This window comes from Trachinotus anak, unplaced genomic scaffold, assembly GCF_046630095.1.
Source record: "Trachinotus anak isolate AG129_WGS33_773 ecotype Australia unplaced genomic scaffold, CSIRO_AGI_Tana_v1 ptg000002l, whole genome shotgun sequence".
Taxonomy (NCBI): Eukaryota; Metazoa; Chordata; class Actinopteri; order Carangiformes; family Carangidae; genus Trachinotus; species Trachinotus anak.
Genome location: NW_027273853.1, coordinates 28,270,598 through 28,287,527, shown reverse-complemented (window position 1 = coordinate 28,287,527; position 16,930 = coordinate 28,270,598). Strand labels below are relative to the sequence as shown.

Below are 16,930 nucleotides of genomic sequence, written 5' to 3'. Positions count from 1 at the left end.
TGTGAAGATGTGAAGATGAAACAGCATTTCTTGTGCTTGACGCTGTGTTGCCCTGTCTGAAACTTGAGATGACGCCGTCGTGTCAGAGGAATAGTGCTGGGCTGCAGAGGGCAGTGTGTACCAATGTGATTTAGATGCATCCGTCTGGGTCACTTTAACCAAAGTTAACCAGTAACTAGGGCCCGACGTGTTACTACGTATATGGATCAGTAGCAGTTTATTTGTAAAACCTGTAAATGGGTGGGAGTTGATGCAAAACGCGATTCACGGCTTATTTTACGTGTTTCCTCTATGAAGTCTGGCAACCCGTTGGCCAAAGGCTAAGGTGCAGGCTACCGCTGTTTAGCCTGCTGAGCCCGGTAAACGGACAGTAGACCGGCGACTGTGGGTGTTTATCACTGCCATGCCAAAGCCTGGATGATCTGACGGACCCACGGATAACAGGTAAAACATTCATCCCACTAATCATCGCCCCTGTTGGCTGCTTGTCATGTTCCGAGATGCTAACATGTTAATGAGCTAACATTTGTTATCTTAATACGGGAACACTGTTGCCAGCAGAGCTAACGCTAACTGCTAATGTGCAGTTGATATTCTTGGCTGGGTAAAGCGATGTTGTTGTTTGTAGCTAGCGGGCTAATTTTCAAAACTTCTGAGGCTGAGTCACGTTAAAGCCCCAAATATATCTCAATCACAAATGGCTAACGTTGGTTATCAGGGATTTTAGCTGTATATACCCACAAATCCCTCTTGCCACCTGTAATGTACACAGTGGAAACTGCATTTAAAGGCTATTTCTTTTCCACAATCGACACAGCTAATCCTAAAACCAAGCCCTGGGTTAACGAAAACGCCACGCCAGCCTCCATTGAAAAAATTACGTTAAATGACATGTTGATATCTGGGTTGTGCGCTTGAAAACAGTTAAAAACCGGCGAAAACAAAGAACATAGACGATTGTTTCGCTCCTATGTCTATTTACTGACACCGTGGATGGAGAACAGAGAACAGAGTTTTCATTAAATTAAGATTTAGTGAGAAAGACAATTTAGACCCCGAATGCATCTTAAGACCTAAAATATTTTCTAAATGGATCCATTTTTATTAATTGTGCTTTTTACTCGTGTCAGTAAGCAGAGAAACATTCAACTGCCACATTTTAAAACGGAGTTTGGTTTGATTTTTCTTCACACAAAATAAAGTATCTGCCTTTGAGCCAAATAGAAATAGAGCAGAGGATTTAACCTTAAAGCTTAATGGCACTATTTTACTAATATGTAGCACGTTGGATGGTCTCTATTATTGTAATGAAATTATCTATCTGTTTTAATTATTGTGGCGCGTTTTGTGGGCGGTTTTAGCACCAGAGCATGTTGCAGATCACTTATCAGTAACGATTTTATTTTGAAAATGTTGCTCCCGGAAACCTTGTCCTCAGCTCTGGTTCACTTGACACATCCTAGTTTTGTGTTAAAGGTCAGTTGACTTCAGTTTTCAGTTTGAAGTCCTGCACTGTGCTTGTGTTAAACGCCTCCACACCTGACTGTCTGATTCAGAGATCAGTCTGATGTGGTGAAGTTATTTTTAGGTCAAAGGTGGCTGGTTAGACTTGCTTCTTGTTTTTTCTCAGTACTCAGCCTTACTCAGAAGACACCTGAAGGTGGTCATGCTATGTAGGTTCAGGCTGCATCATGCATGCAGCCCTGAGGAGAAGTATGTGATGGTCACCGTTGAGCTGTGGATCCTCTTAGTGGTGGTTTTAGCCATCAGCCTCTGAAAGATTTTTATTGATCCGGTGAAACCTGAAGGCAGGAGTGGCGTCTTCTTACATTTCACCCAGTCCATCTGATCTCTGCCATCTGCTCTCTGTATTATTAAAGACAAGTGTCTGTCTTCAGCCCCTGGTCATTTTCTAATACATCTTTCTTACCTGAGTGATCTGTGGTCTGTGGTTGTAGTACTTCAGTACAGTAATATTCAATAAACTGAAACATATCACAGATTTAATCTCAATTGTGTGCCTTGCCTCACAACCTCCAGAGAACAAATGGCTGACTGGTATAAACCAGTGTTTTCAGTCTCAGTGGGTCAAAATATGGAAGTCTGACACTGCTTTGCTTTAATTTGAAAAGCTGAGTATTTGTTTATGTAATATGTTAACAGTAGGATTATAATGTATAAAGGATAAATAACTTTGTAGTTTATCTTGTGGCCACTTTGGGCCCCCACAGTCACACATTCAATCACATTTGTGTTTTGGAGTCGGTGTGCAGGTGTAACTCTTTTCACTGACATCATGCCAGTGGTGGGAAAGTAAAGTTCGTAGAGATGATAAGAAAATATTTGTTATGAGGAATAAAAACAGGAGCCACAACTGCTCACTGGCTATACCTCATTAACAGAATCAGCTTAGTGTGTTTGTTCATAGAAGGAATTTGCCACTGGTTTCCAGTGGCTTCACACACAGTACACATCACCAGTACCAGTGTCCAGGGAGATGCACATGGACAATAAAACGAGGACAAGTATAGAACAAGTATAGAATAGTATAATATAAATAACCAGGAGGAAACAGGTGGTGCAAGGAGTGTTGAAATAAATATTAATTGGGTAGTGTAATAAGTTGTTTTATATTCATGCAGCAGGTGCTTCCGTACAGTATGTGCATGTATACACGTGTGTAAACAGCACCCTATGTTTATATTTGACAACATTTTCACCATTTGATGCACTGATATGCTGGAAGATATCTGGGCTGCCACTAATAACTATTATCATTGTCAATTAATGGGTCTCATGCAAGAAGAAGTTGTATGAACACATTTTTCCTAAAGTGGCACATGTAAGCGAGTTAAGGGAAAATTTCCCACTCACCAATTTACTCATATCCAGCATTTTCTCTTAGGTCTACCAGTTATGCACTGATGGTCCTCCTGTCTCCACACACAAACACTGCTTTGACCTCAGAATTATAATGACTTAAGTTGATTTACGCATTAGTTTGTGCATTGTCACTGCCAATTTGTTTATTGAGCGCATTTCAGCATGACAGCTTGCACTAGCTGTGAGGTCCATTGTCTCATTGTGACAGCCGCCCCTTGGTCTTCATGCAGGTTTCTGTCCAGCTGAACCTCCTCCGACGCTCTCCAATGGTGTGGTGTAGTTTTGAGTGGTTATTTAAAAACCAAACTATCTATGGTTTCAGCTCTGTTAAACTTTAATCTCATCACTGCTGGTTTTTTCTGTTGCTGCTGAAGTAAATCTCCTGTTCACACACATTATAAGCCCTCAGGCTAAGACGTCAGCTGAATAACTGTGATCTAAGTGTGTAATGTAACGTGTGTGTCGTGCCTGAGGGGATGGACATTCCTCTGTGCTGGTAGCTTCAAGACTGAGAGGTCACGAGGCCCTTGAAGGTCACGTGACTCATTCCTCAGTTTCATCCTGGCTGAGTCGCCTGACATGGGACCGCCGGGGTGGGAGGTCTGTCTGCGCTCCTCTAAACTGGTTCCCAGTTTGTCTGTGCTGGAGCCGAGGGAGGATGAAGCTGATCTCGGAGCAGAGGGATGAGGTGAGCAGAGTGTTGTGGATGGTCAGTGCGGTTTATGATTTCCCCCTGAGCCTGCTGAGGAGCAGACAGCTGAACAGATCGATCCAGGAGGAAGTTCAGGCTGTTAGATCACTGGCAGAATAATGCAGGTCACAGATCAGATCTGTTTTGATCGTCGAAGCCCCAAAACAAATGGAATTAACTCAGGTTTGTTCCAGAGGGTGTAAGATTTTAGAACAGGAAATGCAGAAGGAATTATTTTTATGTTATTGATATATCTCATTATTGGTGTAGGATTTTTGTTTTGCAGTGTTGTTTACAGACTGATTTGCTTAGCTGCTCCCTGATGGATGAATTATGTGTTTTGTTAATTAAATTTGGTGCAGCTAGAATGAAGTTGTGTTGGCTGATGGTCCAGATAGGGAATTGGATTAAATGTATTAAAGTATTAAATGTATTTTAGTGGTTTGTTGCTAGTGGCATGGATCTGGGGAAGGGAGTGCTGGTCTGTTTGTGGATCCACCACTGGACAAAACTGAAATTCATCACCAAGTCTTGGATATATTTTCATGACATTATGTGCAGATGTTCACGGTCCCCAGAGGATGAACCCTGTTCACTTTGGATGATCCTCTGACTTTTCCTGCGGCGCCACAGACTGGTACTTTGGCCAGTGAATGAAACCTGCAAAACTAATGATGTTCCCATCAGCCTCGGCTGTGGATGTTAGCCTGCTGACATGCTAAGAACATGGGGAACATTATGAGAACTGAAACAAATAATTGATTACATAAAGACTCACAGAGCTGCTTGCATAACTGTGAACAGTTCCAGTGAAAATCAAATCGTGAAGGTTTTATATTATTAGCTAGGAAATCATATGTCAGCAGCCTCATTGGTGTTGCAAAGACTATTGCAGATGGCAGACGATGTAACGAATAATGTTCATATTTTATTTCTATTTTTATATTTTTTCCTTTGGAATTGTAGCATGCATTACACAGAAACACTGGTATTTTATACAGAGACATACATATCTGTTGTCGAGCCTGCCCTCATTGACGTAAATAGGGTGGACAAGATAACAGAAACACCAGTCAATGTAATGCATTTCGATTCAGCAACACCACAAACTGCAGTCTCTAAAATGATCCCACACTTGAATCAGCACCTCTCTGAAACGGTTTCAACAAAAACTGAACTTTAGAACTGTGATGAAGGAGGATTTATGGCTCGACTGTTGTATTGTAGACAGGATTAGTTTTCGCCCGGTGTTCCTAATAAACTGCTGAAATCAAGCAAAACTGCACTTATGATGAGGAAATCACCAGCAGTATTTTAAAAAAGAAATTAGAAAAAAAAACAGCAGCGATGATATTGTTCTCATTTGTGAAAACTACTGTTACACAAAATTAATAACGTTTCACTGTTTGTTGAGCTGTGTAACTGAATTAAGCAGAAAGTGAAGCAAATCAGGATTTATAAAACTGTGTGGTCTGAACCAGTGCAGCGTCTTTCACTGCACATGTTAAGCCTTAAGTCAAACATTAAACCAGAGATCATTAACCAGTTAATCACTGTGCAACTAATCACCGATTGATTACAATATCAACGAAAATGATAATCAGATTGGTTTGATTGATTGGCTCACTGACATGATTTTTAACTAAACTGTCCATTATAAGCTTTGTAACAGTAAACAGTGTGGCTGAACTGTTGTACTGGGTTGCAGTAGTGAGTGGATCTATTTAAGTGGCTGGAAAGTGCATAATGAAATACTATTTGCAACTCAATATTTTTTTTGTGCGTAATTTCATCCAGCATTTGTTTTTTCATTTTTCAGTTTTCGAGATGAACAGTGTTCTCTGTGTGAGGTTCTACAGCTCGCCCTGAAGCCAGAGACATCTGACAGATCACACGTTTGTTTCCCGCCTCACAAGAGAAATCACACTATAGTTTACATCCTGAGGTCATTTCCAATGAGGGCTGCAGCTGACAGTTATTTTCATGGTAACTAACCTGGACATTATTTTCAGGATTAGTTGTTTGATCTGAAAAAAAAAAATGCAGATCAGTTTCCAGGAGCCCAAGGTGGCGTCTTCAGAACAACAAACCTTGAGTTTACCTTGATTTAAAATAGAAACAAAGAGAAAATCCTCACCCTGGAGGAGCAGGAACAAACACATATTGCTTGGAAATGACTCAAATGATTGATCTATCATCATAGTAGCTCCAATTAATTTTCTGTTGATTGACCATTTGGTTAGTTGGCAAATAGTTTCAGCTCTATTTCCAACTATTCTGGAAGACAGACGGTCTGTCAAAGAGCAAACTGGGGTTCAGACAGAGTCTGAAGACGACAGTATTGATGCACATTCCTGCCAGTGGGTTCACACTCTGACTGATCGACAAGTGGCAGTAATGCATCAGGAAAAGTGGAGCTACACTAGAAAACTTCAGGAGAGGAGGCTGCAAGCAAACAAAAACACATTCAAAAGTGTTAGACCTCAGTGATGTACACCAATCATTTCTGTGAGATTCACTGAATGTAAACATGACTGTTGGGTGAGAGGGTAACTCCACAGGGTTACATGAAGTCCTCAGAGACCTGGGTTTGGTCTCTGGCAGTGGGACCTTCAGCCTGGTTGTGGGCTCAGATATACAGTCAGAGTTTGTGGGTGGGAAGCCAGTGAGGGATCATGCCCAGGGTTGGTTGGGGTGTCTGCTTGAACGTTTCCTCACGCTACAGAAGCATGTTTGTCTGCAGGAGAGTTAGCCGTGACCGGGGCTGCAGCTCTGAAAGAATTAGACTCCACACAAATTATGAAAAATAAGATCCATCAAAACAATAATTCAAATCAGCCTGAAAGGGACTTTTTGTTCTGCTGATCGGAACAGAGGAAGAATATTCTGTTTTATCTTCAGACATAATTTAGAGACATGTAGGAATCACAAGATCTCTTCTGAAGCTTTGTTTTTCTCCTCTCAAACATCAGTAAACAGCTATAACTCAATTCTTGACTAATGTCCAGTATTTGCACATGCTTTTGTTTTGGAAACTTCAGCCACAAACACCAGTCACTGTCGTAAATGCTTTCTTGTGTTTTTTTTGTTTTTTTTTCTTAAGCCTTCGGACTAAAACTATTTTTTTGGAACAACAAAAACTCACTAATCTTTACACAGTACAAAGATCTTTATTGATAATGGCTCTGTAGCAACCTTATGAAAGGAAGGAAGTTATGTTAAACTGTTTCCTGTTCGTGTTTTGGCTTCAAATGTTTCGCCAAAATGTCTTGAGGAGAATTTTTCTTTGTTCGGATTCCATCAGAATTACTGTACAACAACTTCAGAAGTGGACAAGTAATTAATAAACCAGTCAAACTGAATCTCCTCTCCTCCCAAACAGCACCTTTCTGAAACTTTGTTTAATGTCCCATATTATATAAAGTGAAATTTCCACGTCTTTTTATGCCTCCGTCAGGGCTGGAGGAGGCATCATGTTTCCGGGTTTTCCATCCGTCCGTCCCATTCTCATGAACGCAATATCTGAGGAACACCTTGAGGAAACTGGTGAACTTATTTTTGGTGGTCAAAGGTCAAGGTCAATCTGACCACACAAAGCACTTTTTAGGCAAAATGCAAGACGTCACACAGCAATTATGACAAAATTTCTTCTGGGACTTTGTGATGTCACAACAAAGCAGTCACCACCCTCAGCCACGCCCCAAGCCCCGCCCACCTGACCACACCATCCAACCTTGGATTTGGTATCTCTGAGTGTTTACCTGAAATCTGCTATATTTTTATTCAATCACTGAGAAATTGAATCTTTATTCAATCACATACTAGAGCTCCAGAGAGAGGCCTGAGAGAGGAGATGTAAAACTACACTGAGATGGTTTTTGGTTCTTAAAACCACAAATATATCTTCTGATGGAGATCAACACTTCAGAGAGAACATAGGAGAAATTCAAATATGGGACCTTTAATCATGATAATCAGTTTCTCTCATTGTCCTCTCCTCCTCCCCAGGATCCAGACTTCCAGCTCCTTATGGCTGTGTATGATGAGAACATCCTGAAGAATCCTTTCTACTTGGCTTTGGAGAAGCAGAGACCGGACCTCTGCAGCCGAGTGGCAGAGCTCCACGGCATCGTGAGTCACGCCTGTTGTCTCCTTTTAGTTGGTCTGATTTTATAAAAGGGCCAGCAGCATTTCCAAAAGTCTCTGTTTTACGAGCTCGAAAAAAAGATTGCAAAAGTGGATGGAAGATGCCTCCCTGTTACAGTGTGTGTTGTCTCTGTCTTTACTCATTAGTTCAAACCTAAAAAAACATCAGTGTATTTTGGTGGGCATGGTTGTTATATGTGTGGGGTCTCCAGTCTAAGGTTTAAGTCATAAGGTGCCAGATTTTGAAGAGTGAATGTGACCCTCAACCCAGACTGCATTCATCAGACTTGATTTCTCAGGAGTCAGGAACTGCCAGCTAACTGACTGACCGGCTCTGTGTCCTGTTGCATTCTGTTGTCTTGTTTATGATCAGTTCAGTGTTTCCATTACAGTTTGAGCACTGCTGGGTTTCTGTCTAATAAGTACTAACATATGCACATGAGGGGAAAGCAGAAAACATTTCCCTGTAAGATCAACTCCCAGCAGCAGCTCAGGTCTAAACAAACCAGAGAAGGGAACAACACAAAATGCAAAAGCTTCACGGCTGAAATGAGAGACAATAGCTGGAAGAAAACAGACCGTGGAGTTATTCTGCTGCCAGCAGAGACTGAATACCATTGGAAAAAACACACTGAGAGGGAAACACTGCAGAGAGAAAGTACAACCACACAATAGAACCTGGAACATGGCAGGTGTGAGCAGACCACAATTATCTGGTTTCTCTTTACAGCAAAACTCTACTGACTGAAGGCATTTAAACGTGCAGCCAGTTTCTTTGACAGATTTCCCCCAGTCTGTTTTCCTCCTGTCAGCCTGGATCAGTTCAAATGTTTCAGATCAGGAGACAAAGGAGACTTCCTTTGTCTCATTTTAAAATAAATGTCTTGATGTCAGACCACTTCCCGTCTTTTCTTTGAGCTGTCATTTCACCAAGGTTTTTTTTTTTTTTTTTTAATGGTGGTAGCACTCTCTCCTCCTCCCTGCCAGCACTGTGCTGTCACTGCATTTCTCAGTTTATATTGAAGGTGGGAAGGTGACAGAATTAGTCTCGGTATTACATGAACATTTGTTGAGGTGAGGCAGGGTTTGATAGCGTAATTGAAAAATGAGTTTTCTTAGTGAGATGAAACTCTGAAAGCCCAGCTGTCAAGTAAGTGCAACCGCAACGAAAATGGACAAATATTTAATGACAACTACAAAATCATTTTTGAAAACTTGTCGTAGCTTAACAAGATGCTTGAAACATCAGCAGATGAGGATCAGATGTCTGAACGCAGAGCAGCAACAGCTCTGACTCATCAGGACTCCTCTGGAAACTCAGATGATCTGAACGCTGTGAAAATATCAGAACACGGGAAGATCCGTCTCTAACCAGATTACAGCCTGTAAGACCCGTTTCACAGCAGACTGCTGACCTGGAAGATTAGTTCTACAAGACACAACTTACAACACAGTCAACTGCTCACTGTACCACACGTCAGGAATTTGACCACATTTTTAGATCCTTAAATTCTCATGACCCAGCAAATAAAGTGTTGTCATGTGAAGGGAACAATGATTGACTTTTACGTTGTAGTTGTGAGGGTGAGAGAGAAATGTTAAACTTCAAACCTTAAAGGAGCCATTTGTAAGTTTTGCTAATGCTACATAGCTAAGGTTAGCATTAACAGGTGTTTGCTTACCAGTCTTGGAAAGAGCTTCAGCCATCATTAAGTTTACAAAAGCTTACAGTGACATTTGAAATCAAAGATTTCAATGCAACTCTGTAGCACCACCGCTTCGTTTATGGTCTGTTGGGACACTTTTACCTTTTGTCAAGAAAATTGCAGCTCTTGCAATTTAGACATCTTTAGACATATTGCAATTTTTATAATATTTTGATTAATTGTTCAGCCTTAGTAAACAAAAAGAAGGGATAGAAATAGAAGCAAAAGAAGAGAGTTCCTTTCCACCGCTGGAGACAACTCTTGGCAAGTGATCAATTCTATTATATTGGCATGATACACATTAGTAACCCAATGTTCTGATCAGTCATCATCTCATCAATTACCAAAACAGCTCAACTAAGAGAGGATAAACAAAATGGGCAAAATCCTTTTTCAGCCCATAAGGAGATACAGTGGTTTGGCTAAATATTCAATACGTTGTTTTCTCTCACAATCTCCTGTCTCGATGGTTTTATATCCCATTGAACATACGTTTAAAATCCAAGCTTCCAGTCACAGAGAGAATTTGCAGTTCTTTCACATCTCAGCAGCTCAGAGGGAACGAAAAGTGAATTACGAGGAAACAAGTCAGGAAAAGATTGGAGAGATTGGATTTACTTTTGGATAAATCATGTTCACTGCAAGTTGATAGATGATTTAAAAATGAGTTGCTAACATTATTGTTGTCCCGTGTTACTGAAAACCTGCAGGTCCTTGTTCCCTGTTGTGGAAGTTTGACCGTCAGCAGCTATTCAGACTCTCAGTTCGACAGCTATGTCCTGCAGCCCGCGGAGGACGGATACCAGACTGTGGATGGAAAGGTTTGTCTCCTGTCTCCGTCACAATCGCTTAAAGCTCAGAGTCCAAAATAATATGCAGAAATGATCTGCGTTGACTAAGATGGAATGATGCACTCTGAAACACATGATACAGACCATCAAAGCTGCATCAGCTGCTTCCCAGTCTGGATTACAAACAAAGCCCCGTTTCATATTTTTGACTTGTCACAGCAGAAAAAGCACAAAATGATATTATTGATTAATGTCACTGAGCCACAGCACAACAGCAGTATGGGATCAAAACAGCAGCCACCAGAGAGACCAGAGCATTAAGTTTATTTTTGGGTCTTGGCCATTTTAAAGCCTAAATTAAAAAGAAGAGGTTCCTATTGGCTGCACAAAAATCAAGGAAAGCAGGAGACTCAAATTGGCTATTCCAAAAACAAAATTTAAATCAGGACACTCAAATGATTAAATCAAAATCACTTTACGTTCACTAAAAGTGTGTACAGGGAAATAAGATAGAAATAAAATAGAAAAATAGGATTAGAAAGGTGGAGAAGAGAGATACAAAATCTGTGACCAGGTTCAGTTACTGGACACAAAAATGAGCAAAATCCTCATGAATATGAAAGTATAAAAACAGTGCACCTCTTGGACTTGTTGTGTTTCAGGAGGTCAGGATCCAGGACAGGCAGGTCCTGCTGGGATCCGGCTTCCCGGCTCCGGCGTCTGTCCCGATCCTGTTTGAGGAAACCTTTTACAACGACCAGGAGCAGAGCTACAGCATCCTGTGCATCTCCCGGCCCGTTGAGGTGGAGCCGAGCCCCACCGAGCACAGCCCGCCGCCCCCCTACTGCCTGAAGAGCGTGGAGGACGTCCGGGAGTTCCTGGGCAGCCACGCCCAGAAACTGGACAAGTTCATCCACGGCTTCTGTCAGGCCTTCAAGGAGCAGGAGAGGAAGGGACTCCGGCACCACATCGTAGGTTTAGCTCTGAAGTCTTCTCTTCCTTTCGTTCTTGTTCTCTTTGTCTTCCTTCTTTGTCTTTCCTTCTTCCTTCACCTTCTTTTTCCTTTTCTGCCTCTTTAGATGGTTTTCCATCTTCCCTCCTGTCTCCTTCTTCTTTTCCCTCACTCTTCATCTTTACTTTTTACATTTCCTTTTAATTGCTCAATGTCCTGCAGCAAATTCCTCTGTCTTAATGTTATTCATGGTCTTTTGTTTTTTTTTTTATTGATACAGAGGTTATAAAGGGTTCACAAAAATAATAAATCAAATCATGGGAAATAGTCAAATATTAGATTTTATAAATTTGATTAAAGATAATGTGGAGAAAATACAGAAGTGAAAGATTTAATGAGTCTAATTTGTTTCTTCTGACCTAAAAGATTTGTGTTTTTTTTTTTAACTAAACCATGTAAGTGTTTATTTTTATCTTTAGATAGCAGTGACAATAATCCAACTTGAGTTTTTAGAGGATGACAGGTTTCCCTCCAGCACTGACAGCTCTCTCGTCCTCTCTCCGCTCAGGACTCGGTGAACGGTCTCTACACTAAGTGTCTTCAGTGTCTGCTGAGAGACTCTCGCCTGGTGAGTACTGAGCTTCCTGTCGGATCAGCTGTTCGTCTGGTACAGTGGAGACTGAAGGAGAGAATTGAAGGGGTTGGGTGAGAGTTTGAGACACAGACTGTGTCCAAGTTCAGGTGCAGGATTCCTGGAAACTTGACTTTCTACACTGGAAATGAACAGCAGCTGATGGAAATGCCACTCAGTCTCTGTTCTTGCTCTAAAGACTTTATGTTTATGCTGACTCAGAAGTTTCCGGAGTCCAGAAGTGCTAAAAAATGTAACTGTGCTTCAATGGAGAGTTTAGATAATCTTTTCAAATATAAACTCTGTAAATGTCAGATGACTGTTTTGTATTTACCAGATATTTCTGTCCAGGTGCTCATGAAATGGACCAATGAAAAAGCCAGTGCAGGATGTAAACAATAGAAGTCAGACAGAAACTTCAGTGCACAGATAAATGCAGGTTATGTTTACCATTAACTAGTCACACAGTCGGTCAATGTTTTATCACTGCTGCAGTTTACAGCCTCACAACTTTTACTGTAAGATCAGTTATTATTATATTACTGTACTGGTGATTCAACTCAGAGTCGTTGTGAGCGCTCAGCTGCACCAGAGTAGTGTGCATAAGAGATAAATGTTAATTGTCTGCACTTACATTGAGCTTTTCTAATCTTATCCATCACTCAAAGTGCTTTACAATGGAAACTACATTCACCCATTTTTCCTATACATGCAGCACTTCTCTAACAAACATGCACACTCACATGTGCTGATACATTGGGGGCAATTTTGCAGTTTTACTTCAGTGACGACCCGCTCTCACTCCTGACCCACAGCCGTGTCAGTGTCATCTTTGAAAAATGCCTCAGTGTGATTTTAAAAGTCTCTCAAAGCCACATCTGCAGGAGTGTTCAGGAGCCGTGTCCTCTGAATGATCCGGCTCCTGAACTGGGACACAAGTCTAACAGGATTATCTGTGACATAACTGTCTTCACCCAAACCCGCCTTGTCTCTGGTCAATTTTCTGCCCAATCACACTAATATGAGGAGTTGCATCAAATCCTGTGTGGTGACTAATGCATTTCTCTGCATTTACTGCGCTGATGGATGTCATTGTTTTTCCTGCAGAAAATCCTGGCGAAGCAGGAGCTTCAGATGACTCTACTCAAACAGGCGGTGGAGGTCAGTTCACTCGTTCACTGTGCCAGTCTTTCAAAATAAAAGCCTCAGCTTTCTTTTTTTTTTTTTTTTGGTAAATTAGTCTAAAGGTTAATAGGCTGCCTCCACATCTGAGGAACGAACAGAGAGATCCCACAAGCTCATACATAGCAAACATATCTGATTATATGCCTGTTAGCACAGCTTTTAACCCATTCACTACACTTCGTACTGTAGTGGTCAGTGGATGAGTCACATGAGCATCATGATACCGCAGGACAGTGGGACATGACACACAGAGACACGTGAAGGGGCTGAGCATCATTGCTAATTTTGCTCATTAGGAGCAGGACTATTATTGACTTAAACGCAGAGTCTGTAACCTCTGCCTCTAGGAGCCTCAAAACAAAAGGACAGTGTCTGCTGATGTCATGAAGTAGCGTGGGATCCTGGGAGCTGTTGTCTTCTCCTGGTCTGGATCCTTCAGTGTCAGACGTTCAGGAGGTTTTGACCTGGAGCTGGATTCGGACAAGAAAGGACGTCTCTGATTGGCTGGAGCTGAGCTGTCTGACACTTCCTCAGCTTGTTGCTCTGATAACTTCAGATCCAGACGTCTGACGACTGAAATCCTTCATCTGATTCAAATATAGAGCTAAAAAAACCACCAAGGTGGAAAAAGTGAATATGAAAATGTGACTTCAAACTGAGCTTCGGTCAGAGAAACACAACACTGAGCACAGAGGATATGACTGGACCCTGCAGTGAGTTGGTATCGGAAAGTGACGAAAGTCTGAATGGGCTGAGGCTAGCTGGTTAGCATGCTAACGTCAGTAGAAGAAAAGAAGTGACAGAAATAGAAGTTGTTGTCATTGTGAACACAAATCAGCTGCTGATATTTCTGCTGCCTGTGTCTGACAACACCGAGACTTTGCTTTCTTAGAACTGTGAACTAAAATCTTCTTTGTTGTTCTTCTCCTTCTTTTTCACAGATGTATGTTCATCATGGTATCCATGATTTAATCTTTAACTTTGTGGGAACGCTTGAAGCCAGCCAGGTGGGTCTGAGCTCTCACCACTCCACCACACCTCCAACGCTCAGTGATGAAAATATGTGCTCTACAAGAACAGACATTGAATTATTTTGTTTTGCAGGTTTTGCTTTTGTTGCATTCATTGCACTTATTCTACGTCTTGTGGATAAGTGGCTGATTGTTTTAAAGCATTTTAAAATATTCAGCAACGTGTGTTACAGTGAATCAAATCTTAAATAGTTAATGTCAGGTCTTGGTATCAAAATTAACGAGTGGGTGTCTTTCTGCCTCCACTTCAATGTTCATCACTCATACAGGGAGGAATCCATCAGAGGAAACACACTGACCATTAGTTCCAGGAGAGGCTGGGTTCAGATGGGGGACCACAATCTCTCCTGCTGTGACAGTTGTTTTCTAAAAGCTTCAGCCTCTCAGCTGAAAGCAACAAGTTACATGCTGCCATAAATCACAGTATATCAAAGCACTAAAGCGTGAAATTACTCCAGGAATGCATGAACCTTCTCAGACGGTGACAAATCCGAGAGTTAAAGGAGATCAGAGAGCGATGCCTTTATCCAGTCACTGCTTCTGTCTCTCTTTGATGTTGCCGTGATGAAAACATCCCATTAATGAATCAAAGATGCACTGGAAACTGATGTTGATGAGCGTTTTCATGTCGGTGTGTTGACAGTAATGTGTTCAGACTGATGGTGGTGTTGCAGAGCTGCTCTCATGCTTGTGCTGCTGCTTGTCAACAGGATGCTGCCTTTAACAAAACCACCAGGAGTCTGCAGGAGCTGCAGCAGAAAGACCTGGGAGTGAAACCTGAGTTCAGGTCAGTTAGACACGCTGCAGCTGCAGAGCATCGACTCGTCATAAACTCTTAACCTGTGAGGCTGGAGCTGACTGGATGCATCTTTCCTTTATGCTCCTGGTAGAGACTGTCTGCTGAAGTGAGATACTAGATAACATGTAGATGTATATAGGTGGTGCGTTCAGGAATACTCGGACATTCAAGAGCTCATGTGCATCTGCCAAACAACAGTGTATCTAGGTTTGGGCTCATAATCAATAATATTGAATATCACATATCTCAATCACATATTTTTGAGTCCGGCCCTCATTTCACTGCTTTGCTTGCTGTACATTGTACTTTGACATGTGAGAAATAAACCTTTGAATTGTTTTTTAGTGGCAGCATCGTTTATACCTGAAACATAAAGTACAATAATATAATTATTTGATAACCAAGGTGTCTCTCTAATCTCAGCCTTCAGTGACCAGTGAGAGATGTTGATTTCAACACTTCCTGTTTGCAGCTGAATCAACATGTGATAACGTTACATTGACAAAAAGATAAAGACAATAAGAGTCAAGTCTCTGCAAGTTGATTTTCCTTGAAAAGAACTAAAACAGCAGCTGCCTGGAAGGACGGAAATCAATCTTAAAACTTTTGTGTATTTGGAAAATAGTTATCTTCTTATTTCATATATGTATATGTGTATATGTATATGTGTGTATATATATATATATATATATATATATACACATATATACACATATACATATACATATATGAAATATGAGTGATTTTAAAAAGTACTAAAACAGATAAATAAACACAGGTCAGTTTGTCATCTTGAAAAATGTCTAAAGAAGTTAAAGATGAATCCAGAACAGGATCAGATCAATCTGCATCCTGATAATTCATAACTTCATTTACATCTTGTCAGACAGTGATTCATGGTCTTAAACAGACTAAATGTGACTTTCTTACACTGCTGCAACATCTTTAATGTTTATGTTGTAACTGTTGATTTCTGTCTGAAGCTGTAACCTGTGCTGCTGTTGTGTTCCTGCAGTATAAACTTGTCTCGGGCAAAGAGAGAGCTGAGTCAGCTCAACCAGCAGACCTCCCCCCTCCTCAAACTGCTCTGCCTGCGCAGAGTCACCCTGACCGCCACCCACACCCCCAGACGCACCGGTATGCTGTGTGTGTGTGTGCATGCGTGTGTGTGTGTGTGTGTGTGCGTGTGTGTGTGTTCATTTTGATGTTGTTTTTAATTTGTTAATCTGAAGACTGGAGCTTCACGTCACTAAACCCTGTGGACAGGTCTCTGTTGCACATTTATACACAGAGAGAAATAATCAAGCAGAGAAGAGTCGAAGAGAAAATGTACAACTTAATATCTGTGTTGGTGAGTCATGCTTCTCAGAAAGTGACGAGTACAACCACAGTCGCAGTGCACAACAGTCATGGACCAACCACAACTCTTCTGTTACTTTCTCACCTGTAACACTTGAAAGCACCATAAGACTTCACAGAACTGGAAACTGATGAGCAGCTAAAATTAAAGCTGCTGTGTTTTTCACAGGAAAACACAGAACAGGTTTCTAATTCTCAAAGTAAGTTAAAAAAAAACAACTGTACCAAAACTCAAATATTGTATCAACACCAGTATAAAAATGGAAAAGGTTCCCACACTGTGCTCAGAACAAATACTAAACTAGAGAGTGTGGTGATCCACTCTAAAGCCAAATATGAGATCACAGTAAATGAATGACAAATTGTGCAGCCCTGAGTTCAACTGACAGGCTGGATTTTAGTCATTCTCGAGTTAAAGGAGCCAAACGGGATCAGTTCAGCTGAAATAAACTTCCTCAGAACAATCTGAAGCCACCAGGAAAAAAAATGGACATTTTTGAATCTAATATCATTAAATTTAATGAAACTTCTATTGTATCTGTTTTATCTTCTGTTTTAGTAACTATTCATTTATAATGATGATGGACTTTTCCTTGGATTTCCCTCATCAAAGACTAATATTTGGTCCCATCAGTGTGTACGTCAGTCACCTTTTCTGGACAGGCGGACTGAACTCCACATGATCTCTGAGCATCCTCTCACTGTCTGTAATCAGATCAGCACGCAGAACAAAACCTGCTCTGTCAGCCTCCAATG

General features: G+C 41.1%; 1 protein-coding gene across 1 annotated transcript in view; it reads left to right on the top strand.

Moving 5' to 3' along the window:
• Positions 1-80: 80 nt before the first annotated feature.
• ankrd27 (ankyrin repeat domain 27 (VPS9 domain)) overlaps positions 81-16,930 on the top strand; it is a 31,254-nt gene continuing 14,404 nt past the window's right edge. Inside the window, exons 1-9 of the mRNA XM_071460447.1 lie at positions 81-444; positions 7,583-7,705; positions 10,137-10,247; positions 10,880-11,188; positions 11,738-11,797; positions 12,908-12,961; positions 13,927-13,992; positions 14,727-14,803; positions 15,831-15,952. Of these exons, the coding sequence (XP_071316548.1) occupies positions 7,604-7,705; positions 10,137-10,247; positions 10,880-11,188; positions 11,738-11,797; positions 12,908-12,961; positions 13,927-13,992; positions 14,727-14,803; positions 15,831-15,952 (901 nt within the window). The 5' untranslated portion in view covers positions 81-444; positions 7,583-7,603. The remainder of the gene's footprint in view (positions 445-7,582; positions 7,706-10,136; positions 10,248-10,879; positions 11,189-11,737; positions 11,798-12,907; positions 12,962-13,926; positions 13,993-14,726; positions 14,804-15,830; positions 15,953-16,930) is intronic.